This window comes from Camarhynchus parvulus, chromosome 14 (genome assembly GCF_901933205.1).
Source record: "Camarhynchus parvulus chromosome 14, STF_HiC, whole genome shotgun sequence".
NCBI classification, from domain to species: Eukaryota; Metazoa; Chordata; class Aves; order Passeriformes; family Thraupidae; genus Camarhynchus; species Camarhynchus parvulus.
Genome location: NC_044584.1, coordinates 5,174,849 through 5,190,271, shown reverse-complemented (window position 1 = coordinate 5,190,271; position 15,423 = coordinate 5,174,849). Strand labels below are relative to the sequence as shown.

At 49.3% G+C, this 15,423-nt stretch overlaps 1 protein-coding gene across 1 annotated transcript; it reads left to right on the top strand.

Annotated features, from left to right (window-relative positions):
• Positions 1 to 4,320: 4,320 nt before the first annotated feature.
• Positions 4,321 to 14,824, top strand: CIAO3 (cytosolic iron-sulfur assembly component 3). Its single transcript, XM_030958080.1, has 11 exons — positions 4,321 to 4,406; positions 6,054 to 6,149; positions 7,187 to 7,330; positions 7,880 to 8,012; positions 8,620 to 8,754; positions 9,031 to 9,149; positions 10,395 to 10,524; positions 10,751 to 10,823; positions 12,497 to 12,631; positions 13,619 to 13,776; positions 14,442 to 14,824. The coding sequence occupies exons 1-11, from the start codon at positions 4,341 to 4,343 to the stop codon at positions 14,678 to 14,680; spliced, it is 1,428 nt and encodes a 475-aa protein (XP_030813940.1). The 5' UTR covers positions 4,321 to 4,340; the 3' UTR covers positions 14,681 to 14,824.
• Positions 14,825 to 15,423: the final 599 nt, after the last annotated feature.

Genomic DNA, 15,423 nt, shown 5'->3' with positions numbered 1-15,423 from the left:
TTTATTTACTCCAAGACCCTGCAGGGTCTGTGAGGGGAAATTGGGATCTTACCTGGAATAAAAAAGTCCTCTTTATCTGACCCCATGACACATCAGCCCTACAGGGCTCTGTGAAGGGCATTTGGGGCACACCTGGAATAAAAAATCCCCTTTAATTCACCCCATGACCCTGCAGGGTCTGTGAGGGGCATTTGGGGCTCATCTGGAATAAAAAAATCCCCTTTAATTCACTCACCCCATGCCACACCAGCCCTGCCTCTGCCTCCAAGGAGCTTTTTCCCCAAAACCTGCTCCCAGTTCTGCACCAGGGCTGGGGGGGAAGGGTGGGGCACCCCAAAATTGAGGGGGGGGACAGCCCCAAAACGGGCCCGAGCGTGCCCAGGGCTGGGCAGGGCTGAGCTCAGCCAGGTGTGACAGGGACAACAAATCCTGCCCAGTCCCCCCCGGGCACGCCCAGCCGGGACAAAGGGGCTTTGTGCTGGCCCAGCTAAGCCGGGCCTGGCTAAGCCTGCCTCGGGGTGAGCAACGAGGCTCAAACTTTTCACTTTTTGAAAGCTGAATAAGGGATAAAAAGGATAAAATCCAGCAAACTGCCAAAAGCACAGCAATAGCTGTAGCAAATTTCCTTATGCACTTTGTCATTGAACTGTTTAAATGCATATTCATAGATATGATATAGTATATATTCATATATTATAAATATATTTATTATGTATAAATTATAATTTATAATATTATAATTTTATATAATTATATAAAATAGATAATGTCTAGATTTAATATTTATATATTTTATATAAATATATATATTTTATTCCTATTTATATAATATAAACTTATAATATCAATAAGATATAAACCATAATATAAATGCATATTATAATGTATATTTATATTATATATAATATAGTATATATAATGTATATAATAGATATTTATATTACAGTATCTATTATATATATAATAGATATTTATATGATATAGATAAATATCTGAGGGTTTATATAATACATATTATATTTAATATATATTATTTATATTATATATATAAATATTTGAAGGTTTTCTTTAATGTGTCCTGGGAATTCTTTAGCTTTGTTTCATCTCTGACTCCTTTGATTTTTGGGACTCGTGGATGCCATTTCCTCACAAAGTGGACGCTGATTTTTCACAACAACAATCCGTTTGTTCTGGGAGTTCCCTGCATTTCACATTCCTACACCTCATCCTGGGCTTTTCCTCCTGAAAAATCTGAGATTTTCTCCTGGGATGGAGAGAGCTCCAGCAGGGATGGGGGGACAGGGCTGCTCCAGTGCCACCCTTGTGCAGGAGCTTTCACAGCAGCTTTTGGAGAAGAGAATCCACGTGGAAAGAATTTCCTACCAAGGTCGTTGGTAGAGAAACCAAGAAAGAAAGAAGGAGAAATAAGAGAAACCCGAGGCTCACCTGGAATAAAATTCTCTATTCCAATGAATAAAATTCTCTATTCCAACGAATCTGCAATTCTCTATTGCAATGAACACTTCGTCATTCCTGACCAATGAGCAAAGTCAAATTTATGAGTTTTTATAAGAATGTATAAACAGCATGCACGCTGCAATAGTTTAAACATTTTGAACCCAGTTTAAACCTTCTGGAAATGGACTTTGTTCCTTTGGATTGTCTCTGTTTTAGCCACAACAATCCCCAGTGCCAAACCTGGCACGGAGCTGAGGGAGGATGAGGAGGATGAGGAGGAGGATGAGGAGCTCACCGCAGCCCGCGCCCCTGGGGTGACACAGCCTCCGTAAATGTCACCAGCAGCGAGATCCCTGTCCCACAAACAGGACAATATTTGCCTCCCCAAGGAGTTTGTGTCACTCTGTTTGCTCAGGGCTGCAGTTCCCAGCGGGGAATTCAGGAACAGAAACAAAATTTTGGCTCCAAGGAGCCGCAGAGCCCACGCCCAGAAATGCCAGAGGGGTCAGCCCCGGGTGGGGGTTTGGGTGTCACAGCTCAGGCACCCCGGGAGCAGGGACAGGACAGAAGGAAATGGCCTCCAGGTGCACCAGGGCAAGTTTAATTTGGAGATTAATGAAGAATTTCCTCCCCCAGAGGGGGGAACAGCCCTGGCACAGCTGCCCAGGGCGGTGCTGGGGTCATTGCAGGGATTTCAGAGCTGGCCTGGGGACAAGGTCTAGGGGTGGCCCTGGCAGTGCTGGGTTTTTAAAGGTCTTTTTAAACCCCAGTGATTCTGTGATCCCCTCCTCAGCTGCCTCAGCCCCTCACCTGAGGGCGATTTTAAGCAGCAAAGAAGGAGGGAGGGAAGGCAGGGATGTCAGAGGTATTTTCCTACCACCAAACCCCCCAGTCCTGATTTATCGCCTGCTCTGGGACCTGCAGAACAAAAATACAAACACTGCCACCCTTCTAACCCCAATCCTGACTTATCCCCTGCTCTGGGAACTGCAGAAAAATCCCACAAACACTCTAGACGCCCTAAAGCCAGCCCTGATTTAACCCCTGCTCTGTGAACTGGAAAGCAAACTCACAAACACCCCAATCCTAATTTATCCCCTGCCCTAGGAACCGCAGGGCAAAACTACAAACACTCCCACCCCTCTAACCCCAATCCTGACTTATCCCCTGCTCTGACACCTGCAGAACAATCCCACAAACAGCCCAACCCCAATCCTGATTTATCCCCTGGTCTGGAAATTGCAGAGCAATCCCACAAACATCCCCACCCCTGATATATCCCCTGCCCTGGAGCCCTCCCACAGCCCCTCCTGCGTCCCAGGGACAATGGGGACACCCCCAGAAGGCCCAGCAGCACCAAACACCCCTTTGTAGCTGGAATTCAACCCCACAGTTCCTTCCTGCAGGTTTGCACAAGAGCTTTCCTTGGCTCTGTGCTGTTTGCATTGCACAAGGCCCAAACCACGCTCAGAGAAGGCTCCAAGCCCTGCAGAGCAAACAAACTGAGCAAGGAGAGGGGAAAAGGGACTGCTGGGACGTGGGCTGTGCCTCTGTGCCTGGGTTTGGGGAGCAGCAGGGCCCAGAAATGGGGCCAGCGGTGCCCCAGCCCCTCCTGCTCAGGATCCCGTCCCATCCCATGGGTCCCATCCCATCCCATGGATCCCATCCCTTCCTATGGACTCCATCCCATGGATCTCTTCCCATGGATCCCATCCCTTCTTATGGACTCCATCCCGTGGATCTCTTCCCATGGATCCCACCCCATCCCATCCCATTCCATGGATCCCATCCCATCCTATTCCATTCCAATCCATCCCATGGATCCCCTCCCAGGATCCCATCCCACTCCATGGATCCCATCCCACCCCATCCCATCCTATTCAATTCCTTCCCATGGATCCCACCCCATGGATCCCATCCCATCCTACTCCATTGCATCCCATGGATTTCTTCCCATGGATCCCACTCCATCCCCATCCCATGGATTCCATCCCATGCCATGGATTCCATCCCATCCCATGGATCCCACCCCATCGCATCCCATTCCATCCCATCCTGTGGATCCCACCCCCTGGATCCCACCCCATCCTATTCCATTCCATTCCATCCCATCCCATCCTATTCAATTCCTGTCCACAGTCCCAAAAATCAGAGCAAACCTCAACTACTCCCTGCCTCTCACTCTGCCTAAACCCCAAATGTTCCCCACCCTAAATGAGCTCCTTAAGTACCCCCTGAGCACCTGGCTGGGCCCAGCAGCTGCAGGGAATTCACCTCATTTTGTACCTAATTATTTCTTTTCTTTTTTTTTTTTTATTATTATTTCTCAGAGCCCGAAACATTTGCTGAGATTTCATTTTGGGATCCCCTTGAGGCAGGAGATTCTCAGCACCCCCCAGCGCGTGAAAGAAGAGAATTACACCGAATTTTCCTGGCGCTGACACTTTTTTATTTGCTTAGGACGCCAAAAGGCCTTATACAGTACCAGTTTATCCCAAAAACTGAGAGCAGAAATAAAAAAATATTATATTGTAATTGTGGGCGCTTTTACGACAGTACTGCTGCTCGCTTGGCGGCGGTGCTGTAGTCCCGTGTCACGACACACGGCTCACTTTGCGGCGGTGCTGTAGTTCGGTTTCACGACACACGGCTCACTTTGTGGCGGTGCTGTAGTCCTGTGTCACGACACACGGCTCACTTTGCGGCGGTGCTGTAGTTCGGTTTCACGACACACGGCTCACTTTGCGGCGGCGCTGTAGTCCCGTGTCACGACACGCGGCTCACTTTGCGGCGGTGTGGCAGTCCCGTGTCACGACACATTGCTCGCTTGGCGGCAGTGCTGTAGTCCCGTGTCACGACACACTGCTCGCTTGGCGGCAGCCATGGCGGCGCGCTTCAGCGGGGTGCTGCAGCTGACGGATCTGGACGATTTCATCGCCCCCTCGCAGGTGACAGCGCCGGGGACCCGCGGGGACTCCCGGGGCCGGCGTGCGGAGGGGCCCTGAGGGGAGGCGGCGGTGCCACCTCAGCCTCTGCCCCTCGGTGTCGCCGCACGGGACCGTGCCCGGCCAGAAAAGCCCTCCCGTGCTGCTGGGGAAAGTGAGGGCTGGGAGCTGATCCTGCCACAGGGCCGGGGCAGGGCTCGGGGACACCGCGGGGTCACTGTGGGACACGATGGGGACACTGCGGGGTCACTGTGGGACACTGAGTCACTGTGGGGACACTGCGGGACACCATGGGGTCACTTTGGGGTCAATGTTGGACACTGTGGGGTCACACACCCGAGATGTCAGTCCTGGATTTGTATCCAGATTCATATCCAGCATTCATGTCCAGGATTTGTATCTAGGATTCATATCCAGGATTGATATTCAGGATTCTTATCCAGATTTATATCCTGGATTCCTATTCAGATCCATATCCAGATCCATATCCAGGATTCGTATCCAGATTCATATCCAGATTCATATCCACATTTATGTCCTGTGTTTGCTGAGAAGCACGGCAGAAGAACTGAGCTGGGACTGTGGGCAGGGCAATAGCAAACCCCAAAATGGTGAATTCTCCCTGCGTTTGGGTTTGTAAGGGAATTCCTCAGGGAATAACCAGCCCTGCCTTTGCTCTGAGTGAGGGGTTCCTGCAGGGGGATTCATTTAGGGGAGCTCAGAGTGCTCAGAGGAGGGGCAGGACACAGAGCCGGGGGGGGCTGAGCACTAAAATCAGGATAAAATCAGGATAAAACCAGGATAAAATCAGGATAAAATCAGGATAAAATCAGGATAAAACCAGGATAAAATCAGGATAAAATCCAGAAAAACCCCCTGGGACTCGTGCTGGGGCACCAGGGCAGGGTGGCACTGAGCCCCTTCTGTCCCCAGAGGCAGCTGGGCTGGGCACTGGCACCTCCCTGCAGCTGAGCTGGGACCTGGCGAGGAGGAGGAGAAGGAGGAGGAGGAGGAGGAAGGGGCTGGCTGCTCCTGCCACAGCTCCAGAGCCAGAGCTGAGCTGGAGGAGCAGCAGAGCTGTGCTGGGCTGGGATGATGCTGGAGAATTGTTCCTCCTGTTCCCAGGGGGTGAGAGAAACTTGGGGAAATTCCAGCCTGGATTGAGGGCAGGATCCAGAGCTGCTCTTTGATCCCTTTAGTTCTTTATTTTTTATTGAAACCCCTATTTTTTTAAATTTAATTCCCAATATTTATTTTTTATTTTCTCCCCTAAACTTATTTAATTCCTAATATTTTTAAATTTAATCCCCTATATTGATTTTTTATTGAACCCCCAATATTTACTCCCTATTGAATCCCCTATATTTGTTTTTTATCCAATCCCCTATATTGATTTTTTTATTCAATCCCCAATATTGATTTTATCCAATCCCCAATACTGATTTTTTAGCAATCCCCAATATTTAGTTTTTATTCAATCCCCTGTATTGATTTTATCCAATCCCCAATACTGATTTTTTATCAATCCCTAATATTTATTTTTTATTCAATCCCCTATATTGATTTTTATTCAATCCCCAATATTGATTTTTTACCCAATCCTCTCTTCCTTGCTCAGCTCCTCACCTCCAGGCTCTGCTGCTCTTTCAGGAATGCATCAAGCCTGTCAAAGTGGACAAAAAGCCTGGAAAAGCAGCAGCCAAGATCAGAATTGAAGCTGATGGAAGCTATTTCCAGGTCAATCAGGTATGTGGGGTCTTTGTTCACTGTAAAAAACCCCAGAAAAATCAGTGTACTTTAAGTAATTTAATTATCTACATCCATTTAATGGCTCAAAGAGGTGCTGTCAGCATTCCTGGGGTTTTTTTTCCCTTTTTAATTTATAATAAATAATTCCAATTTTGTGCCAGTTTTATGCTCTGAAACACTGCTATTAATTACTGATTATTAATATAAGAGCAGATGAGCTGAGATTGTATTAAACTTCAATTTAGCAGCATTTTAATTTATAAATTCTTTTCTAAGCAGTCATTTTATACTCAGTAATTCCAATTTATTCCAGTTTTTTATACTCTGAAACACTGCTATTAATTGCTGATGGTTTTCATAAGAGAGCAGATAAGATGAAAAGTTTATTTATTTTATCAATATTTAAGGATTGGCAGTTCCAGGTTGGTTGTGACAATGCCCTTGTGCTCACTCAGAGATTTAAGCAAGATATTTTTAATAAATCGTGCTGGGTTTTTTAAAAATAATATTTCAAATTATTTCTTTAAAAGCTTGAAGAATTCAAGCTGAGTTTTTTCTGTTTTCCCCAAAAAAAGCTGGCACTGCTCAGTTAACCAGGCTGGGAATCCCTCTGGGAATGGAACTTGGAATTTTAGGCAGATTTGATTTTAAAAAAGGAGGGCACAGCCCTTCCAAAGGAGCCTGGTTCCTTATTTTAAAATGTTAATAGTGCCTCATTTCCTGGTCTGTTCCTGGCTTTACTGAGGAGTGGTGATTGGAAGAGAATCTCTTGGGAAAATCAAATTATTCAGGGCAGATAGAAGGGAAAATATTCCCTTCCAGTGTCTGGGATGAAATCTCCTTTGCTGTGCCAAATAATCCCATTAAAAGCAGCCAAATTCAGGTGGCTTTATCCTCATCTCATTAAAAATAAAGATGTAAAAATCAAAAGAACAACATCTTCATTATTTGTAACAAAGTGGGGAAACTGCTCCTTAAATTCTGCGGTCAGAACTGAGCCTGCTTTGGGTTTTTTTTTTTTTTTTTTTTTGTAGGATGGGGAAGCCCAAAAGCTGGAGAAGGCCAAAATCACCCTGAATGATTGCCTGGCCTGCAGTGGCTGCATCACCTCAGCTGAGAGTGTCCTGGTGAGCCAGCAGAGCCACGGGGAGCTCTGCAAGGTGCTGGCCCTCAACAAGGTGGGTCCCACTCACCCTGCAGGAAAAAGGGGGAAAAATCCTCAGGAAAAGGGAATTCCTGAGCCCTCGGGGATCCCACTGCACTCCTGGGCTTGTTTCTCATTCTTAAAGTTGTAAGGGTGAGCCTGAGGAGCTCTGTGGTGCTGCCACTTTGGGTTTATTCTCATTTTTCAAGGGTTTGGTGTCAGTTCCTGTCTTGGGGTGAGCCTGGGGAGCTCTGTGGTGCTGCCAGCTCTGCCTGTGCCACACTTTTGGGTTTATTCTCATTTTTCAAGGGTTTGGTGAAGTTCCTGCCTGGGGATGAGCCTGGGGAGTTCTCTGGTGCTGCCAGCTCTGCCACTTTGGGATTTATTCTCATTTTTCAAGGGCTTGGTGCAGGTTCCTGACTCAGGATTAGCCTGGGGAGCTCTGTGGTGCTGCCAGGTCTGCCACTTGGGGGTTGTTTCTCATTTTTCAAAGGTTTGGTGTAAATTCCTGCCTGGGGGTGAGCCTGAGGAGCTCTGTGGTGCTGCCAGCTCTGCCACTTTGGGCTTGTTTGGTTTTTTCCAGGCTGCTGCTGCCCACGAGCAGAAGCTGGTGGTGGTTTCTGTGTCCCCCCAGTCCAGAGCCTCCCTGGCTGCAAGGTGCAAACTGGGGCTGCTGGAGACAGCCCAGAAGCTGAGCACCTTCCTCAAGGGCTTAGGCAAGTGTGGGGTTTGTGCTCTCTGGGCTGAGCTCAGGTTAAAGGGATTTAACCCCACGGGGATTCCAGACTGTCCAAAAGTTCAGTCACACAGTGAGCTTGGAGAGAGGGGAGGAAAGCTTGGGAAAAGGAGGGGGAGGGATTTTTGTAAGGGCAGGACAAGGGAAGGGATTTAAACTGCCAGAGGGCAGGGACAGGTGGGATTTTGGGAAGGAATTCCTGGCTGGCAGGGTGGGCAGGCTCTGGCACAGATTCCCAGAGAAGCTGGAGCTGCTCCTGGATCCCTGGCAGAGCCCAGGGCCAGGCTGGCTCACCCTGGCATAGTGGGAGATGTCCCTGCCTGTGGACCTGGCTGAGCTTTGAGGTCCTTTCCACCCCAAACCATTCCATCAGTCCATAAAACCTGTAAAGAACCACTGAAAACAATTTAACATTTTACATTTGCACTTCTCCTGTCACCTTTCCTCCTTTTCCCTGCTGTGAAACATCCCCTGCCCACTGCAGGGCCCAGCACCTGTGCCTGAGCCTGCCCCCGGGTGAAGTGGGAGGTTTTTTGCTGTATTTTGCTGTGTCCTGAGGTTTCTAACCCAGCTGCTGTCCTGCCCAGGTGTGCACCACGTGTTTGACACAACCTTCTCCAGGAACTTCAGCCTCCTGGAGAGCCAGCAGGAGTTTGTGAGGCGCTTCCAGAGACAAGCAGAGGACAAACAGGCCCTGCCCATGCTGGCCTCTGCCTGCCCAGGTATGCCTGCAGCTCCAGCTGCAGCCCAAAATCCAGCAGCTGCTCAGAAAGCTGCAAATGGATGTTCTGACCTGCAGGATGATTCTCCTCACAGCCCAGATTTTGCTGCTAAAGCAGTGGTGAGACACCTTAAAATCAATCTGGGCTGACATTTGCTTTGCTTTTTGTGCTGAACCGAGGCTGAAAATGGCACCAAACCTGGGGTTTGGGGAGAATGGGCAGAGTGAAGACCTGCTTCTTATTTTTTAATTAATTTGTTGATGATGTTCCTTGCAGGCTGGATCTGCTATGCAGAGAAAACCCACGGCAGCTTCATCATCCCCCACATCAGCACCACCAAATCCCCCCAGCAGGTCATGGGCTCCCTGGTCAAGGGCTACTTTGCAGAGCAGCAGGTACAGCTCTAAAAATGCTCTTCTTACTGCAGAACTCCTCCAATTCAACACTTCAGGCTGATTTTATATAAATTTGCTGTGTAATACACATGTAAGGGTCAATATTGCCTTGCCGAAGGCAGAAATCTTCCTCACTTCTGTCTTAGCTAATGAATAGTAATTAGGGTAGAACACTGAGCATGGGGTAATTAAATTAAACCCTCTGAATTATTTGGGAGAGCTGAGGAACCTTATTTTCAGTCTTTGTGCCATTGTTGTTTAAATTTGGTGAATCATTTCAAATAAGTGACCCAAGCCAAGGCTGCAGTGGGGGCTTAGGTGCACATCATGGCTTCTCCAAAAGGGATCCCTCATTCCCAGCCTCCTGTTCTGCTGCTGTCCTCAGGCTGGAACCTCTGGAATCTTCCCAGGGGGGAGCTGGAGATCCCCACAGCCAGCAAGGGGCTGCAGCACCCACTGGGATTTCCTGTGACACTTGCATGAGGCAGCTGCAGATTTGGGACAAAATTTGGCAATTTCTGGGAATATTTGGCACAAGGGACTGGAACAGTGGCCCAGGGTCAGTGACCTGATTGCTCAGCCTGTGTTTATTGCTTGGATGATCCTGAGGTTTTGTGGGATTCCAGATCAAGCCCTGAGGGGCTGAGCTTTGGGAGTAGGGAGGAAGTTGATTCCCTAATGCCTTAATTAGGGATTATTGGCTGCTCTGCCTGACCTTGGATCATTGCACCAGAGTGAGGGAAACTTCAGGAGCTGAAGGGAGCCTCAGGAGAGATGGAAAGAGATTATTCCCAAAGGCCTGGGGTGCCAGGACACAGGGAACGTGTGCACTCCCAGAGGGCAGGGCTGGATGGTGTTGGGAAGGAATTCCTCCCTGGGAGGGTGGGGAGGGGCTGGGATGGGATTCCCAGAGCAGCTGTGGCTGCCCCTGGATCCCTGGAATGCCCCAGGCCAGGCTGGACAGGGCTTGGGACAGTGGGAGGTGTTGGGGTTTAAGGTCCTTCCCACCCCAAACCATTCCAGGATTCCATGAAACCTCTGAAGCTCCATAACTGCTGACACTGCCTGCGGCTGAAATTGGCTTTAGGAGAGAAATCATTTCATTTACTCAGAAACATATAAACACACAAATTCTCATTCGTAGTGGGCGCCATTCCAGGCATTATTTCCCCCACTCTTTGCTCCTGGGATGCACTCCCTGGGACCAGGGGGATTTGGGCTGCCCCAGCCTTGTCTCCCTTGCAGCACCTGCCCCCTGACAGGATCTACCACGTCACTGTCATGCCCTGCTATGACAAAAAGCTGGAGGCCTCCAGGCCAGACTTCTTCAACCAGGAATACCAGACCAGGGATGTGGATTGTGTCATCACCACAGGTAAGCAGAGCCACAGGAGATTCCCAATTCCAGCAAATTCTGGGAGCCTTGCAGTGTTCCCTGGCTTCACTAACCCTTTGTCTCAGACAGAGGTTGCATATTGATCTGTATTTAATAGGGCAAATCATGCCCTGGTAAAATGCAGGTGCAGTTTAGGGACTGCTCTGTGGGGTTTGTTTGCCTGTATCCCAAAAACAAGAGCTCTTTGTGCCTGGTTCTGCCCTAGGAGAAGTGCTGAAGCTGCTGGAGCAAGAAGGAGTGTCCTTGTCAGATGTAGATCCTTCTCCCCTGGACACCATGTAAGAGCAAAATCCCATTTCAGTCATGTTCCTTTTCCTCCAGGATTTAGGGAGTTCAGAATTCCCTTTCCTCCAGGATTTAGGGAGTTCAGAATTCCCCTTTTCCCTGCTCCCTCTCCTCCAGGATTCAGAGAGTTCAGAATTCCCCTTTTCCTGCTGTCTTACACAAGTGTGTTTGCCCTTGATTTGGTTTCTTGTGTCACTTGAACCAGAACAATTGGGAGTTAAAATATTTCATGTACAGAATATGGTGAATTTCCACTGGACAATCACTCCAGCTCCTTTCATCCCACAAAAAGCTGCTGCAGGCTTTGGGAAGGACAAGAATCTGTCCCAGTGCTAAAAATTTCCTGAAGCAGAAGCTGTTGCTCCTCCTTATCAGAGCCACTGCAAAGATCCCAGAATGAAAGCAGAAATAACAAATATTTAGGTCACCCAGTTAATCTGCAGGAGGCTGTTGGTGAAAAATGACATTTAGGACGTGTCAGATGGGACTGGGGTTATTGCAGTGAGGAGGAGCTTCTGCTCCAGGGCCAGCTACACATTTTGGGGTCTGGGCTGGGAGCAGGGCTGGCTCTGCACTGAACACCCAGAGCTGCTTCCCCTGTGCTTCAGGGCTGGAGAACATCCCAGAGCTCCTGGAACACCAGAGAGGTGCAGCAGCAGCACCTCCCCGAGTTATCCATCCATTCATGAGGATTAATTATAGAATCATGGAATGGTTTGGGTGGAAAGGACATGAAAACCATCCAACACCTTCCACCATCCCAGGCTGCTCCTCCCTGAGTTATCCATCAATTAGTGAGGATTAATTAGAGAATCATGGAATCCTGGAATGGTTTGGGTGGGGAGGACTTTAAAACCATCCAACCCCAACCCCTTCCACCATCCCAGGGTGCTCCTCCCTGAGTTATCCATCAGTTAGTGAGGATTAATTAGAGAATCATGGAATGGTTTGGGTGGAAAGGACTTAAAAACCATCCAACCCCAACACCTTCTGTAAGAGAACCAAATTACCCAAACACCCAGTCTAAACAACTGAATAACTATTCAGTGCAATACAACAACCTTCCACTTCCCCAGGCTGCTCCTCCCTGAGTTATGCATCAATTAATGATGATTAATTAGAGAATCCTGGAATGGTTTGGGTGGGAAGGATTTGAAAACCATCCAACCCCAACACTTTCTGTAAGAAAACCAAATTCCCAAAACACCCCATGCAAACAACAACCTTCCACTGCCCCAGACTGCTCCAGGGTGTTCCTCCCTGAGTTATCCATCAGTTAGTGAGGATTAATTAGAGAATCGTGGAATGGTTTGGGTGGAAAGGACATGAAAACAATTCAACACCTTCCACCATCCCAGGCTGCTCCTCCCTGTTATCCATCAATTATTGATGATTAATTAGAGAATCATGGAATCCTGGAATGGTTTGGGTGGGAAAGACTGTAAAACCATCCAAGCACTTTCCACCATCCCAAGCCCCTTTCAGCCTGTCCTGTGACACTTGCAGCCTCCAGGGACAGCCACATCCCCCGGCACGCCCCGTGCCGCCGTTCCCAGGACAAGGGGAGAGGCTGGAGCTCGGGGGGAGCTGCAGTTTGGCTGCTGGGGCAGCCCCGGGGCTGTGTGTGTGCCCCCCAAGGGCTGAGGTGCTGCTGCTGTGCCCCCAGGCTCGGCAGGGCTGCGGAGGAGCTGAGCTCGCACCGCGGCGGCGGCTCGGGCGGCTTCCTGGAGCACATCTTCATCCACGCTGCCCGGGAGCTCTTCGGCGTCCACGGGGCCTCCATCCACTACAGACCTCTCAAGTAAGGAGCTGCAATCCCACTGAGAACTCTGGATTTTCTCAAGAATTCTCTCCCTGTTGATAGGCTGAATTTTTTGGGGTTTTTTTGTAATGTTCAAGTTCACGTCCAGGCTGAGATTGGCTGCTCCATCCCCCAGCTGCTCAGCAATAAATCAGCCAATATTAAATAAATCAGCCAATTCCAGGGAGAATTCCAGCCCCTTCCCCAGGCACACCCTGCAGTTTGGCCTGGTGGATTTTCCCACTGATAACTTCTAGAATAATTATAAAGTTTTAGAGTAATTGAGAAGGCAGAGCTCTGGTGGAGCTGGGATTCCTCACCTTGGATCAGGCCAATCAGGGAGATTTGTCCCTGATTATTGATCCCAAAAAACCTTGTGGGAGGGTTTTGGGGCTCTGTTTAACTGGAGTGAGACACAAAATAAATCACTGAGAGTTTGGGCATTGAGGCTCATCCACCTGAAGTTCCTTCTGCCTTCCCAGCTCTAATTTAATGTATCCTTTGGAATTAATTATATCCCTAATGAGCAATTTTTATGTTTAGGAGTCCCTGGTTTAAGAAGCAGAAAAAAACAGTCTCAAAAACTTGATAAAAATGAAATTACTTACGTTTTTTATCAGGACCTGGTATTCCTACTAACCTTAGAAATCTGGAATCCTCAGTCAGGGTTTGTTCCATGTGTTATGATCCAGCAGAAGTCAAAAATCCCCAACTGATGCTGGCTGAAGGAACTCAGGTCTGTCAGGAGGGACTCCCTGGGCTGAGCTTTTCAGGCTTTGTCCAGCACAGGTGTCCTCCTGCAAATTCTGCTCAGGTGCCTCCAGCAATCCTGGAAGGTTCTGGAAGGAATTCCTTCCTGTTTTCCTTGGATGGCCCAGAACTGGGACAGCTCTTCAGTGAGACTCACAAAGCATTTGGGTTTTGCTCTTTGAAGCTTAAAATAGAAACTGATCTGGAGAAACCACTTGCTGTGCTCTGCTCCCTCAGGAACAAGGACTTCCAGGAGGTGACCCTGGAGAGGGATGGGCAGGTCCTGCTCCACTTTGCTCTGGCCTATGGGTTCAGGAACATCCAGAACCTGGTGCAGAAGCTGAAGAGAGGGAAGTGCCCCTATCACTACGTGGAGGTCATGGCCTGTCCCTCAGGTGAGGCTGCTCCAAATCCAGCCTGGGGGAGCTCCAGGGCGTTCCAGACAGGAGAAAAGGGAGATTTCTCACCCCCTTGGGCTGTGACAGCCACACCAGCACAGCTGGGAGGGGGGGATTTTCCAATAATTCCTCAGCATTTAAAGAATTGCAGCTGAATTCCATCACACAACATTTGCATCATTCATTCATTAATTGCTTTTAAGGAGGATTTCCTGAGCTCTGGTACCTGGGGGGATTTTTCCTCTGAAATTGCCCAGACCTGATCATCACACGTACAGAAAATGCTGCTGTGGAGGAATATTTAATATTTGATTCCATTGTCCTTGTGCTGCTGCTGGCTCCCGTGGGAGCAGGGGAATTCATCCCAGAACTCATCCCAGGCACTTCTCCCTTTCCTGCAAGGCTGGGCTCACCTGGGCTGGGCTCAGGCTCCCTCCTGGGGGCAGGAGATAAGAGATAAGAGCTGGCAGAGCCCCAGCTGGAGCCAGCCCACATCTCCCTGCTGCTGGCAGATAACTGGGAGGGAACCTCCATCCCTGGGGTGTTTTCATCCCTGCAGCTGGTTGCAGGAGCAGGATAAATGACCTGGAATTTCTGAGGATGTTTTCCCAGCTGAAGTTACTGAAGTTATTAATCTTTTTTTTTTTTTTTTTTTTCCCCAGGCTGTCTGAATGGAGGAGGGCAGATCAAACTGGAGGGGGAATCCAGCAAGGAGGAGCTGCAGCAGGTGGAGAGGTTGTATGAATCGCTGAGGGCTGAGAGCCCAGAGGAGAACCAGGCAGTGAGGGAGCTCTATGAGCACTGGCTGGGGGGCTGGGGCTCAGAGAGGGCCCTGCAGGTGCTGCACACACAGTACCACGCTGTGGAGAGAGCCAGCTCTGCCCTCAGCATCAAATGGTGAGAGCTGCCCTGCCCAGGAGACCCTCAGTGCCTTCTGAACTCCACTGCTGATCCTCCAGGGACTCTGTGCAGCTCCTGCCTCTGGGAGAGGGCCTGGCACTGCTCAATCCTCCAGCTGGAGGGGATGGGATGGGAATAAACCCCAAATCTGCCTCTGGGAAAGGGCCTGGCACTGCTCATTCCTCCAGCTGGAGGTGAGGTGATGGGAATAAACCCCAAAGTCTGAGGGGATGGGAATAAACCCCAAATCTGCCTCTGGGAAAGGGCCTGGCACTGCTCATTCCTCCAGCTGGAGGTGAGGTGATGGGAATAAACCCCAAATCTGACAGGGACACAGCTGGCAGGAGAGGCAGACACACGTCCCAGGCTGATGGGACAGCCCCAGAGCTGAGGAGCTCAAGGACTGAGAGCTCAGCTCCAGGCTGAGCTTTGTGCCACAGCCCAATATTGCTCCCCCAGGCCTTGCTGGGTTGTCACAGCACTCAGATGTGTGCCTGCCCCTGCTGGAACAGCCTCATGCCATTAGAAATGGTCTCCTGAGGCCTGGAGCTCTCCCCATCACTGCCTGCAGTGCCCCCAGAGAGGGGATCCAAAGCCTGGGATCATCCCTGGGGCTGCAGAGGGACTGGAGTGAATGCTGGACAAAACCCCTGTGATTCCTTTTCCTTAAATTAGAATAATTTATACCAGGGCACTTCCTTCTCTGTGTCTTCTTCCTAAGCACTCAGCAGGGAGTGACAGAAT

Coding starts and splice junctions, on each gene's coding strand:
- CIAO3 (XM_030958080.1), top strand. CDS start 4,341: ATGGCGGCGCGCTTCAGCGGGGTGCTGCAGCTGACGGATCTGGACGAT. Junction 7,331..7,879: donor AGGTGCTGGCCCTCAACAAG/GTGGGTCCCACT, acceptor GGTTTTTTCCAG/GCTGCTGCTGCCCACGAGCA. Junction 10,525..10,750: donor GGATTGTGTCATCACCACAG/GTAAGCAGAGCC, acceptor GTTCTGCCCTAG/GAGAAGTGCTGAAGCTGCTG.